At 40.2% G+C, this 21,997-nt stretch overlaps 1 protein-coding gene and 1 long non-coding RNA gene across 18 annotated transcripts in view; one reads left to right on the top strand and one right to left on the bottom strand.

Moving 5' to 3' along the window:
• The window catches only part of LOC124160101 (calcium/calmodulin-dependent protein kinase type II alpha chain), a 320,103-nt gene that overhangs the window by 224,025 nt on the left and 74,081 nt on the right, over positions 1-21,997 (bottom strand). For all 17 annotated transcript variants that reach the window (XM_046535829.1, XM_046535833.1, XM_046535832.1 and 14 more), the window contains exon 2: positions 5,522-5,616. In XM_046535829.1, the coding sequence (XP_046391785.1) occupies positions 5,522-5,616 (95 nt within the window). The remainder of the gene's footprint in view (positions 1-5,521; positions 5,617-21,997) is intronic.
• Positions 3,952-4,852, top strand: LOC124160104. Its single transcript, XR_006865077.1, has 3 exons — positions 3,952-4,280; positions 4,395-4,555; positions 4,639-4,852. It is a non-coding gene; the product is annotated as an uncharacterized LOC124160104 (long non-coding RNA).

Raw genomic sequence — 21,997 nt, 5'->3', positions numbered from 1 at the left:
TTTTCCCTCGTTAGACCCCGTTTAGAATACGCTACCAGCGTTCGGGACCCCATGAAATAGGCTTAATAACAGAGTTAGAACACGTGCAAAGAAGAGCTGCCAGGTACGTGAAAGGTCGTTACGATAGTCTTGTTACTGTTACTGACCTCTTAGAAAAACTCGGATGGGAATCTCTGTCAGACCATTTATTGAAAAATACACTAAACCTCTCGCGGCTGAGCTTTAAGCCACCGAGAGCGTCCACCGGGTTGCGGATGGTGGGTCAACCTCTAGATACTAGAGGTTAGCTGCGATATAAGCGAGCTTACTTGTCGAATTAGCAGTCGTGGACAAAAAGCGGCGGCATTCCGAATTGGTATGGGTCTATCCCAGGGTAAGATAGGCCATCTGAATGATATATTAAACCGGTGAAGATGCCGTGACTTGGCAATGGAGAGGGCAGCAGCTCTTCTTACCATGTGCGAAGGTGGAGACTGTATTGGCCGGTACAGCTACACATATTTCACTTCGGGCGTGGTAACATTTACTTCAACAGCTGCAGTACTGCGATGTGGAAGGAAAGGGGAAACCACCACATTATTATCCTAAGGAGTCGCAGCTACTCCAACTTTATATTATCAAACACATGACGGAATTCCCTCAGGTAAAATATTCCGGAGGTAAACTAGTCCCCCATTCGAATCTCCGCGCAGGACTACCAGAGAAGGTACATAGGTCAATTGTTATAAAGTTATGAGGATAGGTACATGGAACGAGAGATAACTTGGGACTTGCAGTAATCTAAAAACTCTTAAGGTAGAAATGGAAAGATTGAATATCGACGTACTAGGAATCAGCAAAATCATGCGGCCTGAGGAGGGAGACTTTTTATTTTTTATTTTATTTTAATAAAGAGGTACACATACAGCAAGACTGCCAATTTAAAGTGCACTTATAACAACAAATACCAAATAATTAAATAATAATTATTTATTACAAATTTAAATAGAATAAAAAAGAAAACAACTAAAATTTATCCGGCTATCTAGTCATTTATGCGATAAATATGTTAATGCCCGATGAGTAAAATTTTTAAGTGTCAGACCAAACGGATCAATATCACTGGGTAGAGAATTTATTAAAAAGGAAAGTCTATGGAGAAGTGAGCGCTAAATTACAGATAGCCTGGGTGTAGGAATGTGGAGTGAAGAGGTAGATCGGGTGTGGCGGGAAGGTACTCTAATGTTGAGGAAGGAAACAATGTCAGGACTGTCGAAGTGTGTGTTAAGGGTATTATAAATGAATTTGATGTCTGATTGAAGTCGGAGAAGGGAGAGATTAGGGACAGATAAAGAGGATAAAACTGCACTAGTAGGTATCTCGCGGAGATTTGGGTTTCTAAATTTTACAATTTTTGCAAAAAAAGTTGTAACTTTGTTAAGGGTGGCAAGATTAGTGGGAGCAGACATTGACCAAATTGGGGAGCAATAGTTGATCACCGGAAGAACTATGGTTGAGAAGTAGGATTGGAGTGCCTTAGTACTGGAGATATCCGTGAACCAGTAGAGTAGTCCTAAGAGTGACATGGCTTTAGATTTGATCGCATGAATGTGTTCAGAGAACAGAAGTTTTTGGTCCACAATAATTCCAAGATCTGTCATGGATGACACAAGATTAAGAGGCAAGGAGTTAATTGCATAATCAAAATGGATAGGAGTTTTCTTCGCAGATATTGTCATTGTGGTGCACTTTTAAAGTTCAATTCCAGCCTCCTTTAAAGTTAATTGCAGCACAGAGTGGTGCACTCTCTCTCACACTCTGTGGCATCCTATAGCATATTACAGTCTGCGAGATTATTCATCTTTTTAAATAGTTTGCAGTCATCAGCATAGAGTAATGTATTGACTTGGGAAGAACGGACAATGGGGGCACGGTCATTAATAAATAGGTTGAAGAGGTAAGGTCCAAGAACGCTACCTTGAGGCACTCCAGAGGTAACGTTAGACCAGGAAGATGAGATACCAGCGAGTATTACTTTTTGGGATCTGTCACGGAGGAAACTGGACAAGAGACTGAGGAAGGTGCCATGGATATTAAAGCGGGAGGCAAGTTTTTGCAGCAGAAGTTTATGGTTAAGGGTGTCAAAGGCTTTAGAAAAATCAAGAAAAATGGCGTCAAGTTGAGACTTTTCGGCCATCGGTTGTACGGCATGTTCCTGAAAAATTGATAGGTTTGTAAGACAAGAGCGACCCGGAAGAAAGCCGTGCTGATCAGGGGAGAGAAAAGGAGAAAGTAAAGTAGTGAAGTCGGTTCAGGATGATCCTTTAACAGACCGAGGAAAGAACGGGAAGCCAAGGAGGAAGAAAAGTCAAAATGACATCACTTTGACCTCAAAATGACCCACGAAAAGTCACTATTCAGTCATGACTGTAAAGGTGACTTTTTGCGGGTCATTCTGATGTCAAAGTGACGTCATTTTGACTTTGAACTCATTTGTACAAGTTTTCACTAAAAGTGAGCACCTATAAAAAATTGTCAAATATTGTCTACAATACTCACTATCCCCGCATTCCAACATGAAGGTTGGTTTGGAAAGGTGAGGGTAGAGCTCACCCCTGACACTTCACACAACTGGGCATGCGAATATCACACCTTAAGGAGTGGGGCCAGTTCCTTTCCCTGGGCTAGTTCTACAGATAATTATTAATTTTGGGGAGCCCAAAGCTTCACCCCAGGTTTGAACTCCTGGACCCATCTGCCAATAGCCAGTGGCTACATCCAATAGGCCACTCAGCCAGGTTTTAGGTCTAAATTTAAAAGGCAGCGCCCCTTAAAGTTCTCCCCTCCTTCCCATCCCCTATTAGTACCCCAAGACTACACCACTTGCCCTGGGGCGATATATATCGTGAAATATCGCGATAATTAATTATATCGGGAATGCTAATTTGAGTTTTGTAGATTAACGATAAATGATTGTCCGATAAATAGGGCCCAATAAAAGTATCGGGACCGATAGAATATCGGAACCGATAAAATATCACGATTTATCGTCCAATAAAAACATCGGGTGCGATAAATTAACTGTAGAGCCATTAAAAATATCGGAATCGTAAAAAATAATCTTCCGATAAAATACTACCGAACTATACTATTATAAGGTAGAAATATCATTTCGATAAACTATAAAGATATATCATCCGATAACAAATATTGGGCCTGATAAAAATCGCCATTTGATAAAATACTACGATGATAATCCGATAAAAACTCTCCACTGCTAGAATATCACGAAATATCATCCAATAAAAATTGCTGCTTGAATAAAATATCACGATTTATTGTCTCATGAAAGCCGCAGCCGCGATAAAACATCGTGATTTATCACCCGATCGCGTCGTCGCTCGCGATAAATTATCATGTTTTGGCATCGGGAAATTAGTTTGGGAAAATACAGCTATGTATAAGGTTGGCCTTCGTTTATGCTAGACCATAAATCGGTGCGTTAAAAACTTACTAATGTGTGGTACATCGCGGTATTAAAAAGGAGGTATTTTTTCATCGAATTATATAACGTGATATATTTTATCTGAAGGCAAATTTTTATCGGGCTGGAGATTTTTTTATGAAATGATACATCGTGGTATTTTATCGGTAGGCGATTTTTATGGGCCCCGATATTTGTATCGGATGGTATATATCGTGATATTTTATTGGATAGCGATTTTTTGGTCTCGATATTTTTATCGATTTTCATCCGAGATTTAATGACGTTATATGATAATTGTTCCTTAAAAATGGTCTATCATTCGCTTTGACCGCGAGAAAGTCCCCGGGAACGAACCTATTTCGCCAAAATATTTCGAAGGAAATCCGCGACGCGCCATTACTAAACAGAATGCGCCGCGGTTTTTTTAAGTAACTCATCGTCGCTGATTGCTGCATTTGCGTAAGAAATAATTAAGCATCTCCTCGTTTTCAATAATATTTTCGGTGAGAGCTCGTACGTGCGTCACTACGGGAATAATAGCCAATAATAAATATCGGTCTTCATTTCAAATCAACAATAGAGCGTTTGTTTCACTATAATCTGCCATTTCTCGGATTATTTACGCTTGTTTTTACAAACTAGACAAGAGATTGCAGCCATACAGGAGAGGAAAAGGAAATGAAAATTTGCTTTATATTGCTCCAGAAGATGAGATGTTTGAAGCAGCTAATATGCCAAAACTTCTCTGGATGTCGAGAAGGATTTAAACAACTTACAAGAGCTCCTAAAAACCTTATCTCTCTTCTATTCATTTGTGAGTAAATTGGCAGTTATCTGATCTACATCATCCATCAAATTAACCCTTTCTATTTTCCCTTCTTGTGCCATATGTTAAAGTTAAAATTTAATTTGGTTTCCTTTCTCACAGGTTTAACATCTTAGACAAATTGCAGTTGATCATACTGATGGAGTTTTCAGCCCATGTGACCAGAAATATGTGTACAAATGAATTTGCTCGCTGCATCAATTGGGATGGAGAGCTTGGAAAAATTATGTTCAACAAACCCTACATCAATAAGGCTATTTGCAGTTAGTATAAATTTTTCTATTTAATGTATCATTAAAGTTAGAAACTTTCAGCTTCTTGATGTTATTTTTTCCTTTGTTTGTAGTCCCACAATAGAGGAATTTCCCTCAGGGTAAAGTAATTATGACAAAGGCTAAGATTCAGCGACGATTCAACAAAATTGCTCAAGCAACTATAGAGGCAACTGAAGGGTAAGGAAATGCTACAGAATCAACCGTAACGGCCAATGTAGATGATTTTTCTCGATTTGTTTTTGAAGAGGAAGAAAAGGAAAATTAAAAGGAAAATTAAAAACAAATCCTGAGGAATTTCTTGTAAAATCTGTTTTTTGTTGCAATAAATCCTAATAAAGGTTGATTTTCATATCTGAAGTGTTTTATTTATCCCTAAATGACAATCTAAATACAGAAATTATAGTATGAATTGTTATTAGAAGAACAAATAAGTTTGGTCACAATTAGTCAAAGTGAGTTCAAAATGAGGTCAAAATGATAGGTAGTCATTTAAGGTCATATTAACATCATCATGAGTCAAGAAAGATGTCATTTCACGGGACCATTTTGAGGTCACCGTGACTACCAAGCCATGACTTGAAAATGACATCAAGATGATGTCATAATGATTTTTCATTATATCGAGATTGGCCGATAGTTAGATTGGAGTGGAAGCTTTAGGATTATATACACAGGAACTCTAAATGGTAATGCTGGGTTAGGATAATGCTCAGAAACACGTTTTCGATAGCGTTTTAACTCTATCCTTGTTTGAAATGTTTATATAATTTTTGACAATAGTTCCCATAATTTGCAGTTACGACATAAGGAAGCTACATCTACTCCTAACGTAGAACAGAAAACAAATAGTGAATACCATAAAAATTAGAGAAGTTGTTTTGAAAAAAAGCAAACCCTCGCTTGTACATTTGGCGCATTTGCTTGGCACTATCGTGCGCCGTAATGGTCACTCACCTCTCGCTGACAGTTTCTTAGTGTTGATGATTTTGGCAGCATACTCGAGGCCCGACGACTTCTGCACGCATCTCCTCACCACAGAAAATGCGCCCCTGCAAAATAATCACACACACTCATTAGATAAGCACACTCAGCCTCCGCTCTAAGGCCATTGCGACACGTGGTGAAGTATTTGTTCAACTGCAGTATTTCCACTCGATTTATTTTCCCACGACGCGTATCGTCGTCACAACAATGCACTACTGTCGGCGCCATAATTATAAGCCGCTTTAATTTGCAAATTTATACCTGGGCTTGTGCGCGTGCTATAATATTGAATAATACGTCATTTTACAGAAAATTTTATTTTTAATTCCAATTTAATTTTTGTTTTATGAAAAAATTAAAAATGTGCACACCAGTTCAATAAGTGACTCCACACACCATAAAATTAGTCGTTTTGTCAACTTCATGAACTTTGTAACTCAACCTAGGGAAAACTATTACGTCTACAACATTCATCTTCCACAATAAGTTGTAAATATTTATGTAGATCAAGAAAATGGATTTTGCGTACTTTTGAACGCATATTTTGTCATTAATTAACGAAAATGTTTAAACATTATCTAGTATTACAGTTTACCCCGAAATAAGAATTAAAACTGATAAAAAACTTTTCAAGTTATTTGTAATTTTTCCATGATCTCATAATGCCAAAAAATAGTAAAAAAATAAAATATAATTAATATTATACTTATATAACTAATTAATATTATATTAAGTCCTATAATGGAAATTAATATAATATTAATTAGTAGAAAAAGTTTTCGCAGCAACAACAGATTAGTGCAAAAATAAATTTAGCGGAAATATTGCAATTTATTTAACTAAAATTTTTAATTCTTCACAGGCAGGCCGGAATAAAAAAATGAACTCATTTATTTTTGATGACATTAACATTTTTATATTTATAACCATATTTATGTAACCAAAACGCTGGCAAAAGTAAAAGATATTTCTAACAAATACGACAAATAGAAAATAAAGCGTACATAATGTAGCAGTTAAGACTAAAAACACCACCAGTTATCAACTTACCGCCGAATTTCTAGCCATAGACAGAGGCTTCATTTTCTCCTGGTTGTAAAACTAAAACTATTCCTCAAAAAGAAATGAAAAATTGCTCCTATCCAAACCTCGGGAACTGCTTTAGAATAATTTATGTTCTATTCGAGGTGATGAGCGACAATCGGTAAAAACAACCGATTGAAACAATGAAACAATGTTGCCCGCAATGCATTTCCCTCCGCGTACGGGATGAACATGAAATGTCCTTGTCGTGGGTTGAAAATCCTTATACAATAAACGTATATATGTGAACAGTTGATATTTACAAAGATACGGAAGACTTTCCAATGACAACAGTGACAAAATTCACCACGTGAAAATACAATAAAAATTGCTCTAACTGTGGGATACGGATGAAAATTAAGATTTTTGCCAAAAAAGCCTTAATCCGTGAAAGTATAAATTTGTTAAAGTTATTTATGACCTTTTAGTATCGGCCAATGTTTAAATTTGTGTTTTACTTACAATAGCTGAAAAAACCGTTACTTTATTCGACTACGCACTAATATTTAACTGGCAGGGTAAAATTTTTCATCCATGATAACCAACGCGCAATACAACAATAAAAGTAATGGTACAAATATTATGTAAAAAGCTGAAGAAGTATGGATTTTATAAGCGTTCAAACTCGAGTCTCTACACTTTTGGTGCGGACAGTAATAATTCAGATTTTTCTGAATTTTTAGGGTGAAATATTCACACAGCCGAGGCAAAGTCCATTTTGAGGGGCACTTCGAACTCTACGATAACACGTACCTGCTAGTTTACAAGATGATCACAAAATCAGTAAAATAAATAACAGGACCTAGAAGTTCGAAAATGCATAGCTAGCGAAAAGGGAATAAGAACACAAAAACGTCAACGGAAGTTGAAAACTTATCTTTCGTTGGACAATTTAGTTACTTGGTAATTTTTTTAATCAATACTACCCACTGGCATGAACTACAGTGCCAATCTGTCAATAAGTACGGAGCTATCCTTGTCTGTCCCGTGCGATACATGTCCATGTGTGTTTTAATACTGTTGTGAATGGAGTATGCCCTGCCTTCGATGCAGCATCGCGTATAAACATTCACTCCCTGGACCAAATAACCTCGCTGGACACACATCGAGCACGTCGAGGCTCACTGCGATGAGAATGTGGAGACTCGATAACGACGGGATAGCAAACAACAACCATCTCGGGGAATGCGTGACAGTCATAGCACGATAATCTCGCCCAACTTCTCAGCTGCTTATGCTTGCTATCATCATTCCCTCCTTCATCATCTTCTCCTTGCTATCATAGTTTCCGCGTTGCACCCAGTACGTTCATAATAATTACAACATCAGTAACATTTAATTAAAGTCAAAACTTGTTCATACAACTATTGGATAAGTCAATGCTGTTGAAATAAATTCATTAATATGTGAGCCATGCCAAAGGGAAAAAATGACAAAGCATTAAACAATTCAAAAAAATATAAATTCGGTCGCGCGCTCTCCATCAAGTGATTGATCACAGCTCTGTTTCGTACCCATAAGGCAGGGTCGACCAATCAACTTTGCTCTCAGTAACGATTTAGACGACCGTCGACGATTTCATTCCGTTATGCGAAAAACAAAGACTCCCAATATAATATAACATCTTCTTCATGCCGACTAAATTTAAATACATCCATCGACATGTAAACAGGCACATTAGCCGGGATCAGCCAACCAGCGGGTGAGGATCACGTGATATTTCCATTTGAATCGTTATCGCACGACTGGAGCGGGAAAATGCCGTTTCGTTCAAATGGACGAGATATCAACCGCAAATTGAAGAGAATGAATGCTTTCCCGTGTAATAAGATAACGCGACCCTCACCACCGCTTTATCATTTCTGGAGAGACATCGAGTACAAACACACCTGCAATCCTCCATCCACTACAAACACACCTGCAATCGTTAATGGCTGTCATTAGTGAGGAATGTCAGTCAGCGCTTTCCTCTGGGCATGCTCACCAAAGCCCTGGTCTCCGAGAAGCATGCATCCGCGGCTGGAAATAGAATTTGCACATAATTGAGGTGTGGGACAAAATATAAATTTAACCTCTATTGGCATGTGCCATCGGAGTACCAGTGGTATGAGAGCTTTTCCCGCGCTTCGCGGTGGCCCTCTGAATAACAGTTTCAGGGGCAGTTGTCCGTCCTGTAGTATGCATACATCTGCGACACCTGTAAAAGATAGAGATAGATGCGTCTGTGTCGCGCACCCCTCGACAAGTCTCACGAAGGACTAATTCACTAATTTCAATTTGCCGATAGTGGCAGAGCTAAAAAAAAATACATAGACAAGCTTTTCCATTTTTCGGCCCGTAGGTGGCTTCCTAATGTTCTCCACTCTGCGTAAATGTTAGCAGTTAACGGTGTAGTGCTCGGATGAATCATAATCGCGAGTCATTCCTAAACCACCTTCCATTTCCTCCACTATATTCCCTGGGAAATAAAGCCGAATGACGATGTGCACACGCATGAACCGTATGCCTTCATACTACTAGGGCGAACGGAGCAGAGCCTCGGCCCCGATGGACGGACGGGTAAGCACAGAGAGCAGAAGTGAGAGAGACGAGAAAGTCGCTTGCCATTCAAACACTATCTCAATGGGCGCAATGGAGAAAACATGAAACCTGCTACCACGATTTATATGCCAGTGAGCGCTCTAGTCATTCCTCTGTGTTGTAAGAGTACATTCCACTTGCAGTAGGTACATTTGACATGGGTGATTCCTGACTGCTGTAAAGGAGGAGTCTCACCCTTTGGATGGGCGAGTAAGTTATTAAGTTTGTTGGATATTTGCAAATTATGCAAACATATCGTAAGTCGTGGATAAACTGTTCTCGGGATTCCCATCGGGTTAATTCTTTCGTGATTACAGTACCCACATAATATTCGCCGGGAAATCATCAAATCATATTTCATATCGTAAGTTGCGGATAGTGCGGTAGTGCAACATGCTTAGCTCTCGAGTTACCTTTGATGGGGCTTGTCCTTTTACTTCTCTTAAATAACTAAAATCCGAATTATATGATGTGATTAAGTTGAAGTATTTCAAGGATAATCTTCGGTTTTTCATGGCATCTTGGGGTCGCAATTGCGATTTTCGGTATAAATTTCTTTCCATTGACTTAAACCGCACTAACTGCCGCCGATGAGACGGTGCTCATTCATTCCCTTCTCTGCGCATGGCGGCCCTTCCAGCTCTCGGCAAATCGCAGCTGAAGCCAACGTGTACATTAACTTCCTGGCACTCTTCACAGCCATTGACAATTGTCTGCAGGGGGAGGGAACCAACTAATCTCTGCAGTGTTAGAGAGCCCATTGAAAAGGTTTGAATTTTCAGGTGAGATTATTCGAATGAGTGGATAAACCTTTCTCGGATTTCCGTAAGAAAATCTAAGAGAGCTGACGCGTCACCCGCCGACGGGACCCGAAACGTCGGCGCTCTTAAATTGTCTCACCTGCGCGGAAACCCGAGAAAGGTTTATTCATTCTGTTCGATGGGGAAGTGTTAAATCATGCATCCTTCGAATGAGACTAAAGCCCTAAGGAATACTTGCTGTAAGCGTGCATTGTTTAAAAATTGGTGCGAAGTTAGATGAAGGGAGTGAGGTTCGGTGTTTCACAACGCTCGAATCGAATTGTGGATGGATCGATCTCTCGATGGACTTGAATGTTTCCTCCGTAGAGTTTATGGCGTTCTCTCCGACGTCGACCACGTCTGAGCGACAATCGCCGCTCACTGCGCGTGTCGTGCATGAAGTTTGGCCTTCACGTATGAGTTTATATTACAATATTAATGGTATGGACGATGAGAGCAGCTACCGTGACGCCCCGTTCACTAGAATGGACGAACATCAAGCGCTGCCCGGAGGCATAAGCCCCAAAATTGTGTCACCTGCAGACATAACTACTTTTTGTGCTGATCTCGATGTCACAGTGGACAATAGATATTGCTGTACTTTCACAAAATCAGCGTCGATTCAGTTCGTTATTCTTCAGCATCTTCGTATCAAATAAGGGGAGCTGCTGATGTATCACTTACTATAGAAGTAAATCGACGAGGCTCAACCATCATATTTTCGTCAATTTTCATCGTCGCGCTATAAAAGCCCAGCTCCTTTCGTTTTGGGTGACTTCACATTCGCCATTTACCGCCTGCGCCCTTCGGCCATGTTGTGTTTCGGAGAGGTGCCACCTGTTGAGCACTCTCCTCCCATGTGGCGGACGCTCATTTGCCGTCATCTATTTCTTGCATACGAACGAACCGTTTTGTTATGTACGAACGATGGTGCGGACCGAGAGTTGATTTTATTCAATGGAGGGAGCAATTGTATAGGTCAATCGGTGTCATCTACCTCATGAGGCGGTGATGGATCTTGAACATTTCTTCGGGTTCATCGAGTAACACCAAGGAGGTTGTAAATACACTGGGGGGGGGGGGGGGGGCACCGCTGGTTCCGAGCGTGGAGCAAAGTGTGGCAGGAATGGGGGTGCTTGGGTAGGATTAGCCACGCCTGCTTTGCCCAAAAATTGACGATTCCATTAGGGCCATTGCTTACAATGTGGTGATATTTGTGGTGGTACGTTGTCAAATCTTAGCTATTCATAATATGAGCCCAGACACAGAGAGCTCCTATCATCTGTCACTGATCACGTGACGGAAAAACTCCAAAAAACAATAATAATAGCCAGCGATAATGCAATGGGTGTAGGAAAGGCTCTCAGCAAATTTTACCATTGAGCGCTGAATAATTTCGCCCCTAGAGCATTTTGAAGTTTCAACTTGTATTCCGCGCCAAAAACGCATTTCTCGGGCGACGCCATATTGATGACGTGTGGTCCTCATGATATCTGCATAGCTTGCATAAGAAGCGCATTGCAATCTACGTTATTAAAAGTATAAATGAATAGTAGATAAAACAGATAAATTTAAATGAATGCGAGGAAACCTTATGTGAACTCTTGTGTGCCGAGATGCTAATTTACCTCTCGTTAAACACCAGAAAAGTATTTCTTTGTTTTGCCAAACGACCCAGACCGAAGAAGGCGGTGGTACGACGCTGCACGGAGACAGCATATTCCTTCAGAAATTGGCTGTTATAGAATTTGTGAGGGTCATTCTCATGTAAGCCACTTCTGCTTCTCCGAGGGATTCAGTTTCCCTTACTCCTTTTCACCACTATCCACGTTAAGCCCTGTTTACCAGGCACCCGTGACTGCGTGGATTGCGATCGCGCTTTCCGCAGTCCAACGCGTACGCGACGTGACTGCGTGGCGTGGTGCCTGACAGTGTTGTTGTTTGCGACGTCGCGCACTGCATTTGACGCATCCTTGCAAACCACTTTCCTGGATCTGTGATCCGAAAATACATGATTTTTATGTAGTATAGATTATACATGGGTATTAAAAAATACGCCGGAGCGAACGAATGCTGCGTTGCCACGTCTTGCGCGCGTTACTTTGCTTCCAGGTAACCAGTACTGGCCCGGCGCGGCCCCATTTGGCAACATGACATTAATAGAAGTTATTGTAATTCACAATTATAAATATTGTTATAGATTATGGATCATAGAAAATTTTCAAATAAATTAATAAGTTTTTCTAGTAATTTTATTTTTTCTTTCGGGGTAAACTGTAATACTAGATAATGTTTAAACATTTTCGTTAATTAATGACAAAATATGCGTTCAAAAGTACGCAAATTCCATTTTCTTGATCTACATAAATGTTTACAACTTATTGTGGAAGATGAATGTTGTAGACATAGTAGTTTTCCCTAGGTTGAGTTACAAAGTTCATGAAGTTGACAAAACGGCCAATTTTACGGTGCGCGGACTGCACTCGCGTGTCTTGATTTTTGAATCTTTCGGAAAACATAAAATAAATTAGACTTGAGAATGAAATTTCCTTTAAAATGACGTATTATTAATTATTATGTTATGCACTGAAGTCCAGATATAAAAATGCAAAGTACAGCGGCGGCACATCATTTTGACGCCGACAGCAGTGAAGGCATCAGTATTATTGAAGACGGAATTTCGCGCAATCATTACCAGATAACAGAAAAAGTATCGTTTATTTCAACAGTTCGAAAAACTTAAACAGTTCAATATAACCACACGGCTTATTTCATTGGTAAATTCTGTTTCGTTTAAATGATGAATGCATAATTATATCTCGGGGAAAAAATAAGCAGACTAATGGTAAATGAAAATATTCCAATCGACGTGTTTCTTTGAACTACGATCTAATATATTTGGTAAAACAACAAAAATCGTTTCATGGGCCAAAAGAAGCAATTACTTGATAACTATTACAATTATTATACAGATAATATATAAAATACTATTTCCGGCACTAACCAAATATTAGCAACCCAAAGATACCTACATAAGAAAATGTTCATAATGTCTCCAGATTGAACACCAAAACAGGCCTCCTAAATCCAAACAGACGACGATGGACATTCGGATTTTCTGGCCAGTGCATCTCGCTGTTGTACACCGCCATACATACACTTACACAGCCACTCGACCTCTTCAATTGAACGACAACACCGCCCTTGAAAAAAAAACCACACATCCGAGTTTGAAGTGTTTGATCTCGGTAACTACTACATTAACTTAACTAAAATGGAAGGAAAATTTGTTTCTACGTTTGCTCCACTTCGTGCGAAACTCATCTTTACGACAACAATGTTCAAAATTCTTTCGTTCCCGTGAGCCAATCATTCGAAGAGCGAACCAGCTTGCTCAACCGATTTAAGACTCGTCTCGGAAAGAAGAATCTGTTCTCCGCACACTAGCGCCACACCCGTAATACAGAAGTACCTCTCGAGACCACAATGAGATGCGAATGGTGCTCGTCTTAATTTCGTCTCTCAAGGCTCTCAAAATACCTGAAGAAGCGGATAAAAATAATAATACTCCATATACTTTGGATTGCTATAATCCTATGCTAGGAGGCTCCACAACTTTTGGGTCTTCACTTACAGATATACTGATATCATCATTGATCTTTTAACTTGTGGTGTTACACGAAAACACAGTTCTAGTTTACTTTCATGAGAACCGCGACGCATCATGGCATTAGCTTCAAATAATGCGATGAAATTGTATGAATTCTCGAACTTTAATCACATAGGGAAATGTCAGGCCATTAGTAGGCCTTCCGTGATCTTCGCGCACATGGTGATTGATGCGCTCCCATTGTTCAACGCACCACGACAGCGAGTAAGGGTGCCTTCACAGTTCGGCGTTGCGTTGACGCCGCGGCCCGCTAAACAGTCAGAGCCCGTCTTTGAGAATTGATGACGTTTGTCGCCAGCTCGCTGCGTCGTCGCAGAAAAATCTGATCGTGGATTTTCTCTGCGTGAAGGCGGCAATTCGCCGGCGATTTCGAATTAGTGCTTGTTTAAGGGAAACTTAGGAATACAAATATGCAGGAGTGGCTCCAATGGTAGTGATGAATGCTATTCATTTTGTTATTTAAAATTATTTTGAAATTTAAGCATAGATATTTCGTATCTTTCCTAAACATAAGACACCTGTTAACCCTAGACTAGATTACAATCACTGAGGAGCATAGATTAGCATAACATACACCCGTCAATGGTATCACAAGCTAAATACAGCGTGTGATTTTCTTGCTGGTGACTACAGTCGTTTAAATGCCAATTTATATTTTATAATTATGCCCTCCTAATCTTCTCAGTTGAAGATATTTAGATAACATGGCTGCGACAATCTGTTAGAACAACAGTTATCATAAATAAATGTTCCTGATAACTTTTCACGATACTCATGTTCACTGGGCTAATGTAATTTGTTATTTTTCGTATATTCCTAGTTAGGTAATAAAACTTCATAATACTTTCTCTCGGGCCGATTTCAAGGAGCCGACGCTTTTCGCCTTTCATTTGTTTTCGCAACGCAGACCTGTGAAGGGCCAAATTTGCTGGCGGGGCAGCAGCTGGGGCTCGACGCAGCTCCGAGGCACCCTAGTGAAGCGGACGGGAGTCGTACGTCACCAGTGAGACGACAATCACGTGCACATGTTCGTCTTTCGCTTGTTTAGGGAGCCACCTGTTGAGTGGGAGCACAATGGCCAATGGGCACTCAGGAAAGACCATTTATTTACACGTGTCCACACCACTCCCCGTTGACTCCACCACAAACACGAGGGGTGCGGTCCAATGAATGCTACTTTCGCTACCAGACGCTACAGACGGAAGTGCTCCGGAGCTCCGGTCCATAGGCGCTACGTTCGCTACGAGAATTTCTTTTCGGACCGGTCAGGAGCGAAGTCAAGATGGCGGAAAAGAACGAGGGCGAGCAAACTGGGATTATGAAATCGAATATATGGTTTTAAATGCGAATTGAGGTGATTATGGTGATTGAATAGTAATAATTATATTCGAATATCATTTAAATGAATTATATTTTCCAATATCGAGGTTCCACTAAGTAAAGCAAGAAACTTTGGACCGTATTTCTCACACCTACCCTCGCCTACCCCTTCTAAATGAAACTCATTACCCAAGAAAAGGAAAAAGTAGGTACTCTACTGTTTTCTCAGTTGAAACATGTCAATTTATTATTGGTAAAGACTATTAAAAACATTAATCCATTTCATGTAAATCCTATTTTTCTTCAGATTTTAATTTATGCCATGAGTTGATTTGTCGTTATGTGTTCTTATAATCCTATCTTATATTACATGCCCCTTTTAATAATTTTTTGTTGCCTTTTGTATGCTAAGGCTGCTTCCAGAGACATTAGAGTTCACTTTGGGGGAGATACGAGAATATTTGCGGATAGATAGTTCTTGCAATATATTTATTTAAATCACGATTAAATTTACATCTATTTACTAAGTGCGTCTACTCCGTTACTTCGTAGTCACTTTTATAAGAGAAAAGTGTCCACATTCAGCGTCCAACATCTGCAACGTGAGTAAACTCTCCATTGCCTCAGTGCATTCCCTTCGAATTTCCGCCAAAAATTGACTCGCTCCTTCGCTGACCCAAGTTTTCAGGGGAGCGTCTGGAGCTGGTCTGGAGCGAGGCGGGAAACGGGTGTATGACGTTTTCCGTGACGTCACAGCCTAACCTGTAGCGCTCCGTAGCGAATTACGGACCGCTTGGTGGCGCTCCGAAGCATTGGAAGCGTTCAACGGACCGCACCCGAGAAAAGAGTCAACTTCCCCGCAGGATGTGCTGCCACCCACCGCGCTGCTTTTAAACGGGATTACACAAGAGCAAAGTGATCCAAATTTCATGAATAAATTAGCTATGATCTGCTAGCCAGCATTTATATTCATGACGACATGATCTATGGAATTCAGAATTTCTCAGTGCTATTCCTCGCAACTGCAAAATAATGAAAACGAATTGTATCGACCCCCACTGACAACCGAATGAATAGCGACCGAACAGAACAATTGAATCTCGTGTTGGACAAATGTGCGCAACCATAATAGGTACACTCACTAGGGAGTGTACTGCGCTCCGCTGTTAGTAGACGCATGCTCGCTTGTGCCATCCAACTTCGGGAGAGCACGTCATCTGCTCTGCGGGATGAATGCACGCATTCCTACGCGGCCACTTTTTACGCAAATCATCGCTCCATGGCAGAACGGTTTCGACTCTTATGCATGAAGTTCACGGGAACCCATCATGACCTTAACTCTGACAATTTGGTCTCCTCACATTTCCCGCGGTCGGTCGAAGGCATATATATCCCCAATTGATTGAGTGTGATGATCGTAACATTTCTACCGACTCTTTGGGCGACGCCTTTTTGAAGGGCAAAAAGTTATGATCACAGCTAAAATATACGTGAAGTCTTCCCAACTTCTCGGTTATGATGCGGGAAATATTTTAAAAAGACGCTTTCTTTGCCTTTCTTCTTATTCCATAATGCTCAATTTATATTCTCAATAATAAAAACTCCTCCGCGCAAATGCTCCCAACGAAACCCCCTCCAGTCCTCCACCCCCTAAAAGAAATATTATCTGCGAGCTAGTGTGATTCATCGTAATAAAATGCGACAACTCTAAGATATGTCCAAATAAGATGATGTTAAAACAATTATTTTTATCATAAGGTAATCATTCAATGTAATACAGATACGATGAGCGTTATGCACCATCCATTTAAAAAGTGACTGATGGCTAGAGTGATGTTCGGGATTTGAACGAAGATGTTATTTTCTGAAGCTATAAGGGTAATGTAGAAAAAAAATGCAACGACTTTCTTCCCCGGGTTCGAGAGATAATTGATAGTAAAGATTTCGCGCGGCACCACTTCCCTAGAGGAAGCGTCATCTGCAACAACCTCCGTGGCCGAGTGCGTTGAGGCTTGAAAAGCCTCGGCACCTTTCCTGCATTCCCGTATAGTTTCAGAAAATGACATCGTCGTTCAAACCCCGAACCTCACTCTCGAGAAGTGTCTCACACCCAGGGGGCCGCGGTTCGAACCTTCGCCAGAGCAACTTTGGCATTGCTTTTATTGTCGTCTTCATTTTGATCATACGGCGACAAGTATATGAATAATTTTAATTGAAGCAAGCATAGACATGAGGAAAAATTTTTATCATCATAATGGGGTACGTGACCTCCCCTTTTCAAAGCAATTTCACGTTTCTTTCTTTTAAACTTAAGCTTTTCCATGCCTATGCTCCTCTTGAGCCAATGATTCCGACATCTCTTACCAAAATATGTTAGTATTCATAGATGTTACAAGTCTCTCTTTGAATTTTCTTACATATTAATACAAAAACCTTTAATATCAGTCCTCTTCCTGAATTAATACCTATGTAACTCGCTATCTTCGAAATCGCAATTTTACCAATGTGAGACGTAATTAATTATTGTAGCACAAAATAACCAAGAACTGTGTTTATTTAAAATTGGGAGTCTCGGTAGATTGAAAATTTTCATTTTTAAATAACGATGCATTAAACAAAGGTGCTTACAAGTTTTTTACCGCAATATTCTCGCATTCCTTACTCTTGCCAAACGCGGTTCCCCTATTTGTTTTTTATTTAGTTTTTATTACCCGTGCGTGGTATTCGGTAAGGCAAATTAATAAATCCTTCCTTGAAAACGTAATATTTGAGCTTTTCTAACTTTCATTGTCAATATTAACACTGTTGCTGTACATTTCCTCAATATGTACTTGATTGTACACTTACCGGCTTATTAAACCTGATTCCATGTCATACGGTTGCTTACCGTCATTTATTTTTCCCACGTCAGAGTTATGAAAAACGTATGAGCCAAACCATTTATTCTGATTATCTTGGTTTTTGAAAACTAAGATGAAACGTCGTTGGTGAAACACGATCCTCACATTTCTGAGATAATAATTTTAACCGAGTTTTTGAAAACTGAGATAATAGAGAATATAATCCGTGTTGGTGAAACTGGGCCTTAGTCCAGCAAGTGCGTTATGGTTACAATAGACGGCGATTACGAGGCAGACCATCCCAGGCCACCAAAGTGCGTGTTAGACGACCGACCCTTCCTTTTCTCTCATTCCCCTCCGCCCACGAATACCAACAGTTTAGCAACTGAATGGTTCGAACGCCCTCATGTTTCTAACGGGTGTCCAAAATATTAGGTTCATTTTAGCCGTTCGTTTATCGGTTCCTTTCCTCTGGCCCTTCATTTGGGATTTCGCGTTCATTTTAATTTCGTTTTCATTTGAACATACGCGTTCGATGAACAGGATGCGACGGTTCAGGTTCGCGGTCGATTTACGGGTCGGCTATTTGTTTGTACTTTTTGCTATGGTTAAAAAGTAACTGAAACATTAGCTTGAAACTTTATTTTGACTATTTATATTAATGCAACAAAAAACTGTTCCAGCAAACGGAAAAGTCAAACAGAAATTGTTATAATGTTAATCTAAATAATGTTATATCTACTATTTATTTTGTCATTAAATTATTCGTGATGATAATAACTTTTGACTGGGCTAATCTATATTTTACCCTGCGTCGCTTTAAGAGGTCTGAACTGATGATTTTGGGAAACACAAATTTGGCTCCAACTTTCCTCAAATTCGTCACGCCACTCTCCTCCTCATTCTCTCATCGTTCAAGGGCATTCACACACCGACTGACGAAAAGAAATATTAACGCGAAGAAAGGCTTTTCATCGGAAAAAAATTGCGTAGAAAAGCTTTCATCTCAGTAAATATTTCTCAAGCAAATATTTTAATAAAGGACTAGATCTTCATAGTATTTTAAAAAGAAAATTTGGATACAGTTACCAAGGGATCATAAGGAAACAAGGAAATTTTCACTATGGTTTAACGAAGTTGGAGGCTCTGGAGAATAAATTCATAACCAACACGCTTAGAACGAACCAAAACCCACAGCGATCCATTAATGTAAAGATGTGTGGATGCACTTATGTAATCACCTGCATACGGGAAACTTATGTCAAACCAAAGAAAATACGAGCACTGTGCTACTGAGTTCGTCGGTTCTCACCTAGGGTAATTAGGGTAGGGGCTGGTAATTTTAAGCCAATGCTGAGGGAGCCAATGCTAAAGAGATTACAGGCAGGATTTTACCACAGTATCCGATTGCTAATCACAATTGAAAAAGGGACAAAGGTGAAAACATAATTATAAAAGCTAAAAGTCTCAGAGCCATGTGTTGCGAACATGTGATGCAACAAGTGATTTAGAGGAGGTCATCCTGAAAGGTCCATCCTCATTTACCAAACATCGAAACGCGCCTCATTATTACAAAAAAGATAGTCTAAGGATAATCCCATGCATAGTTGCTGGAGACGACAGACGTGTCTCCTCACTTCATATCAATGTACTCCTCAAGTTACAGCGGCGAATGGATATCCAAGGCACTACACACGCGGCCTTCCACCCTGCACGCGAAAATGAATGGCCACCACCACCTCCATCAGTAACATCGGAGGGAGGAACGCACTTTCCTTCCCTAAGAATACACGAGAGGGTCAAATCATAAATGAAAAAAATGACAAGGTCCGCAAAAAAACATCAATTTTCATGCGATAATTTCCGCACAGTGAATTCTTGAGGGGCCCAAGTGTCGGTGGCCGAGTCGTCGCGAGCTGCTGACGGGAAAAAGGCCCCCATGGCGCCATTCCACAATTTTGGTTTACCATTTTGGTCCAATGGTCCATTTTATCCCGAAAGTGCCTCCAATGCATCATCAAAAGAATCGCTCGTTGAAGCGAATCATCATCATCATCATCATTGGTCAACAATCCTAGGATTGGTTTGACGCAGCTCTCCACTCAGTTCTCCTATCAGCTAATCTTTTCACTCCTACGTATTTCTTCTCTTTCACATCTCTCTTTACTTGTTCCATATATTTTGTTCGAGGTCTTCCTTTTCCATTCTTGCCTTCCACCTGTCCTTCGACGATTGTCTTCATCAGGTCATCATGTCTCAAGATGTGGCCTATAAGGTTGTTCCGTCTCCTTATTAAGGTTTTCATGAGGCTTCTCTTCTCTCCTACCCTTCTTAGGACTTTCTCGTTACTAACTCGGTCGATCCATTTGATTTTCATCATTCTTCTGTAGCACCACATTTCAAAGGCCTCTATCCTAGCTTTCTCCGCTGCGGTCATTGTCCATGCCTCACTTCCGTATAGGAGCATAGTCCAGATGTAGGTTCTTACAAATTGTTTCTTTACTTCTATATTTAAGTTTCCCGCTGTAAGCAGGTCTCTCTTTTGGTGGAATGCTCTCTTCGCCTGGGCTATTCTGCTGATAATTTCTTTCTTGCTTCTCCCGTCACTAGTTATCTTGCTTCCCAAATAACAGAATTCATCCACCTCTATCAGTTTTTGCCTCCCTATTTTAATGTTGGTCTAGACTTCTTCTCTTCTGCTGCATACTAAGATCTTGGTTTTCTTCGTGCTTATTTTCAGTTGACATCTACTCATTACCCTACCCATATTAACCAGAATATTTTTCAAATCCTTCTCTGTTTCTGCTATAACAGCTTTGTCATCGGCAAATCTTAGCATGCAAATTTTTTCTCCATTGATATTCACTCCCAATTCCTTTTCTTTGATTTCATTAATGGCTTTTTCAATGTAAACGTTAAAAATTACGGGTGACAATGTACAGCCTTGTCGCACTCCTTTCTTAATTCTTGCTTCTTCACAGCTGGGCCCTGATTTTATCACGGCTACTTGGTTTTTGTATAAACTGTGGATGATTCTTCTGTCATTATAAAGAACCCCAATTTCCTTTAGGATTCCAAGCATTGTGCTCCAATCCACGTTGTCAAATGCTTTCTCTAAGTCCACAAACGCAACGAATGTTGGCTTGTTCTTTTCCATTCTCTTTTCTATGAGCAGTCTTAGGGCCAATATTGCTTCCCTTGTGCCTTTGTTTTTTCTGAATCCAAATTGGTCCTCATCCAAGTACTCTTCTGCTTTTCGTTCTATTCTTCTATAGATGATCCTTGTCAGTATCTTTGATGCATGTGTAGTAAGGCTTATGGTCCTAAAATCTTCGCACTTCTCCGCTCTTTTCTTCTTAGGAATAGGGATTATAATGTTCCTCTCGAAATCCTTTGGTATCTCACCTGTCGTATACATTTCACTAATGATTTTGTATAGCTGGTTCAACGTCTTCTCTCCTGAATTTTTAATTAGTTCTGCAGGAATGTCATCAATGCCAGACGCTTTATTTATCCTGAGGTCTCTTACAGCCGCATCAAATTGGGGCTCCCATGTCATTGGCATCCACTTCGCTCTCGTTTTCGATAGCATTCGTTCTGAGGCGACTTCCTTTGCATAAATCTTCCAGATATTCCTTCCATCTCTTCCCTTTTTCTTCGTTTTCAATCAATAGTTCTCCGTTTTTGTCCCTAAGGGTATTACATCTTGCGCCCTTTCCTTAAAGTGGTTCCTCACTATCCTATAAGCGGCCTCTACTTTTCCATGTTTAAGATTGTTTTGCACGTCTTCGCAAATGCTTTTCATCCACGTTTCTCTAGCCTTCCGCGCTTTACGACATATTTCGTTCCTTATCCTCTTGTAACGATTCTGTCCTTGCTCTGTTTTCGCAGCCTTGTATTTTCCTCTTTCTTCAATGAGATCTAATACTTCCTGCGTGATCCATGGTTTTTTCATAACGACTCTTCTTTTACCAAGAACTTCCTCAGCTGCCGCCTGCAGACCACTTCTAATGGTTTTCCAACTCTCTTCCATTGGTTTGTTGGTCGTATCCTCCCCTATTTTATTTTCTACAGCCTCTTTAAAAGCCAGTTGATGCTGAACCTCCCTCAATTTTTCAACCTGCCATATGTTTTTCACGGCTTTCTTCAACTT

This window comes from Ischnura elegans, chromosome 6 (genome assembly GCF_921293095.1).
Source record: "Ischnura elegans chromosome 6, ioIscEleg1.1, whole genome shotgun sequence".
In the NCBI taxonomy this organism is placed as follows: Eukaryota; Metazoa; Arthropoda; class Insecta; order Odonata; family Coenagrionidae; genus Ischnura; species Ischnura elegans.
This window is presented reverse-complemented; position numbering and strand designations above follow the sequence as displayed.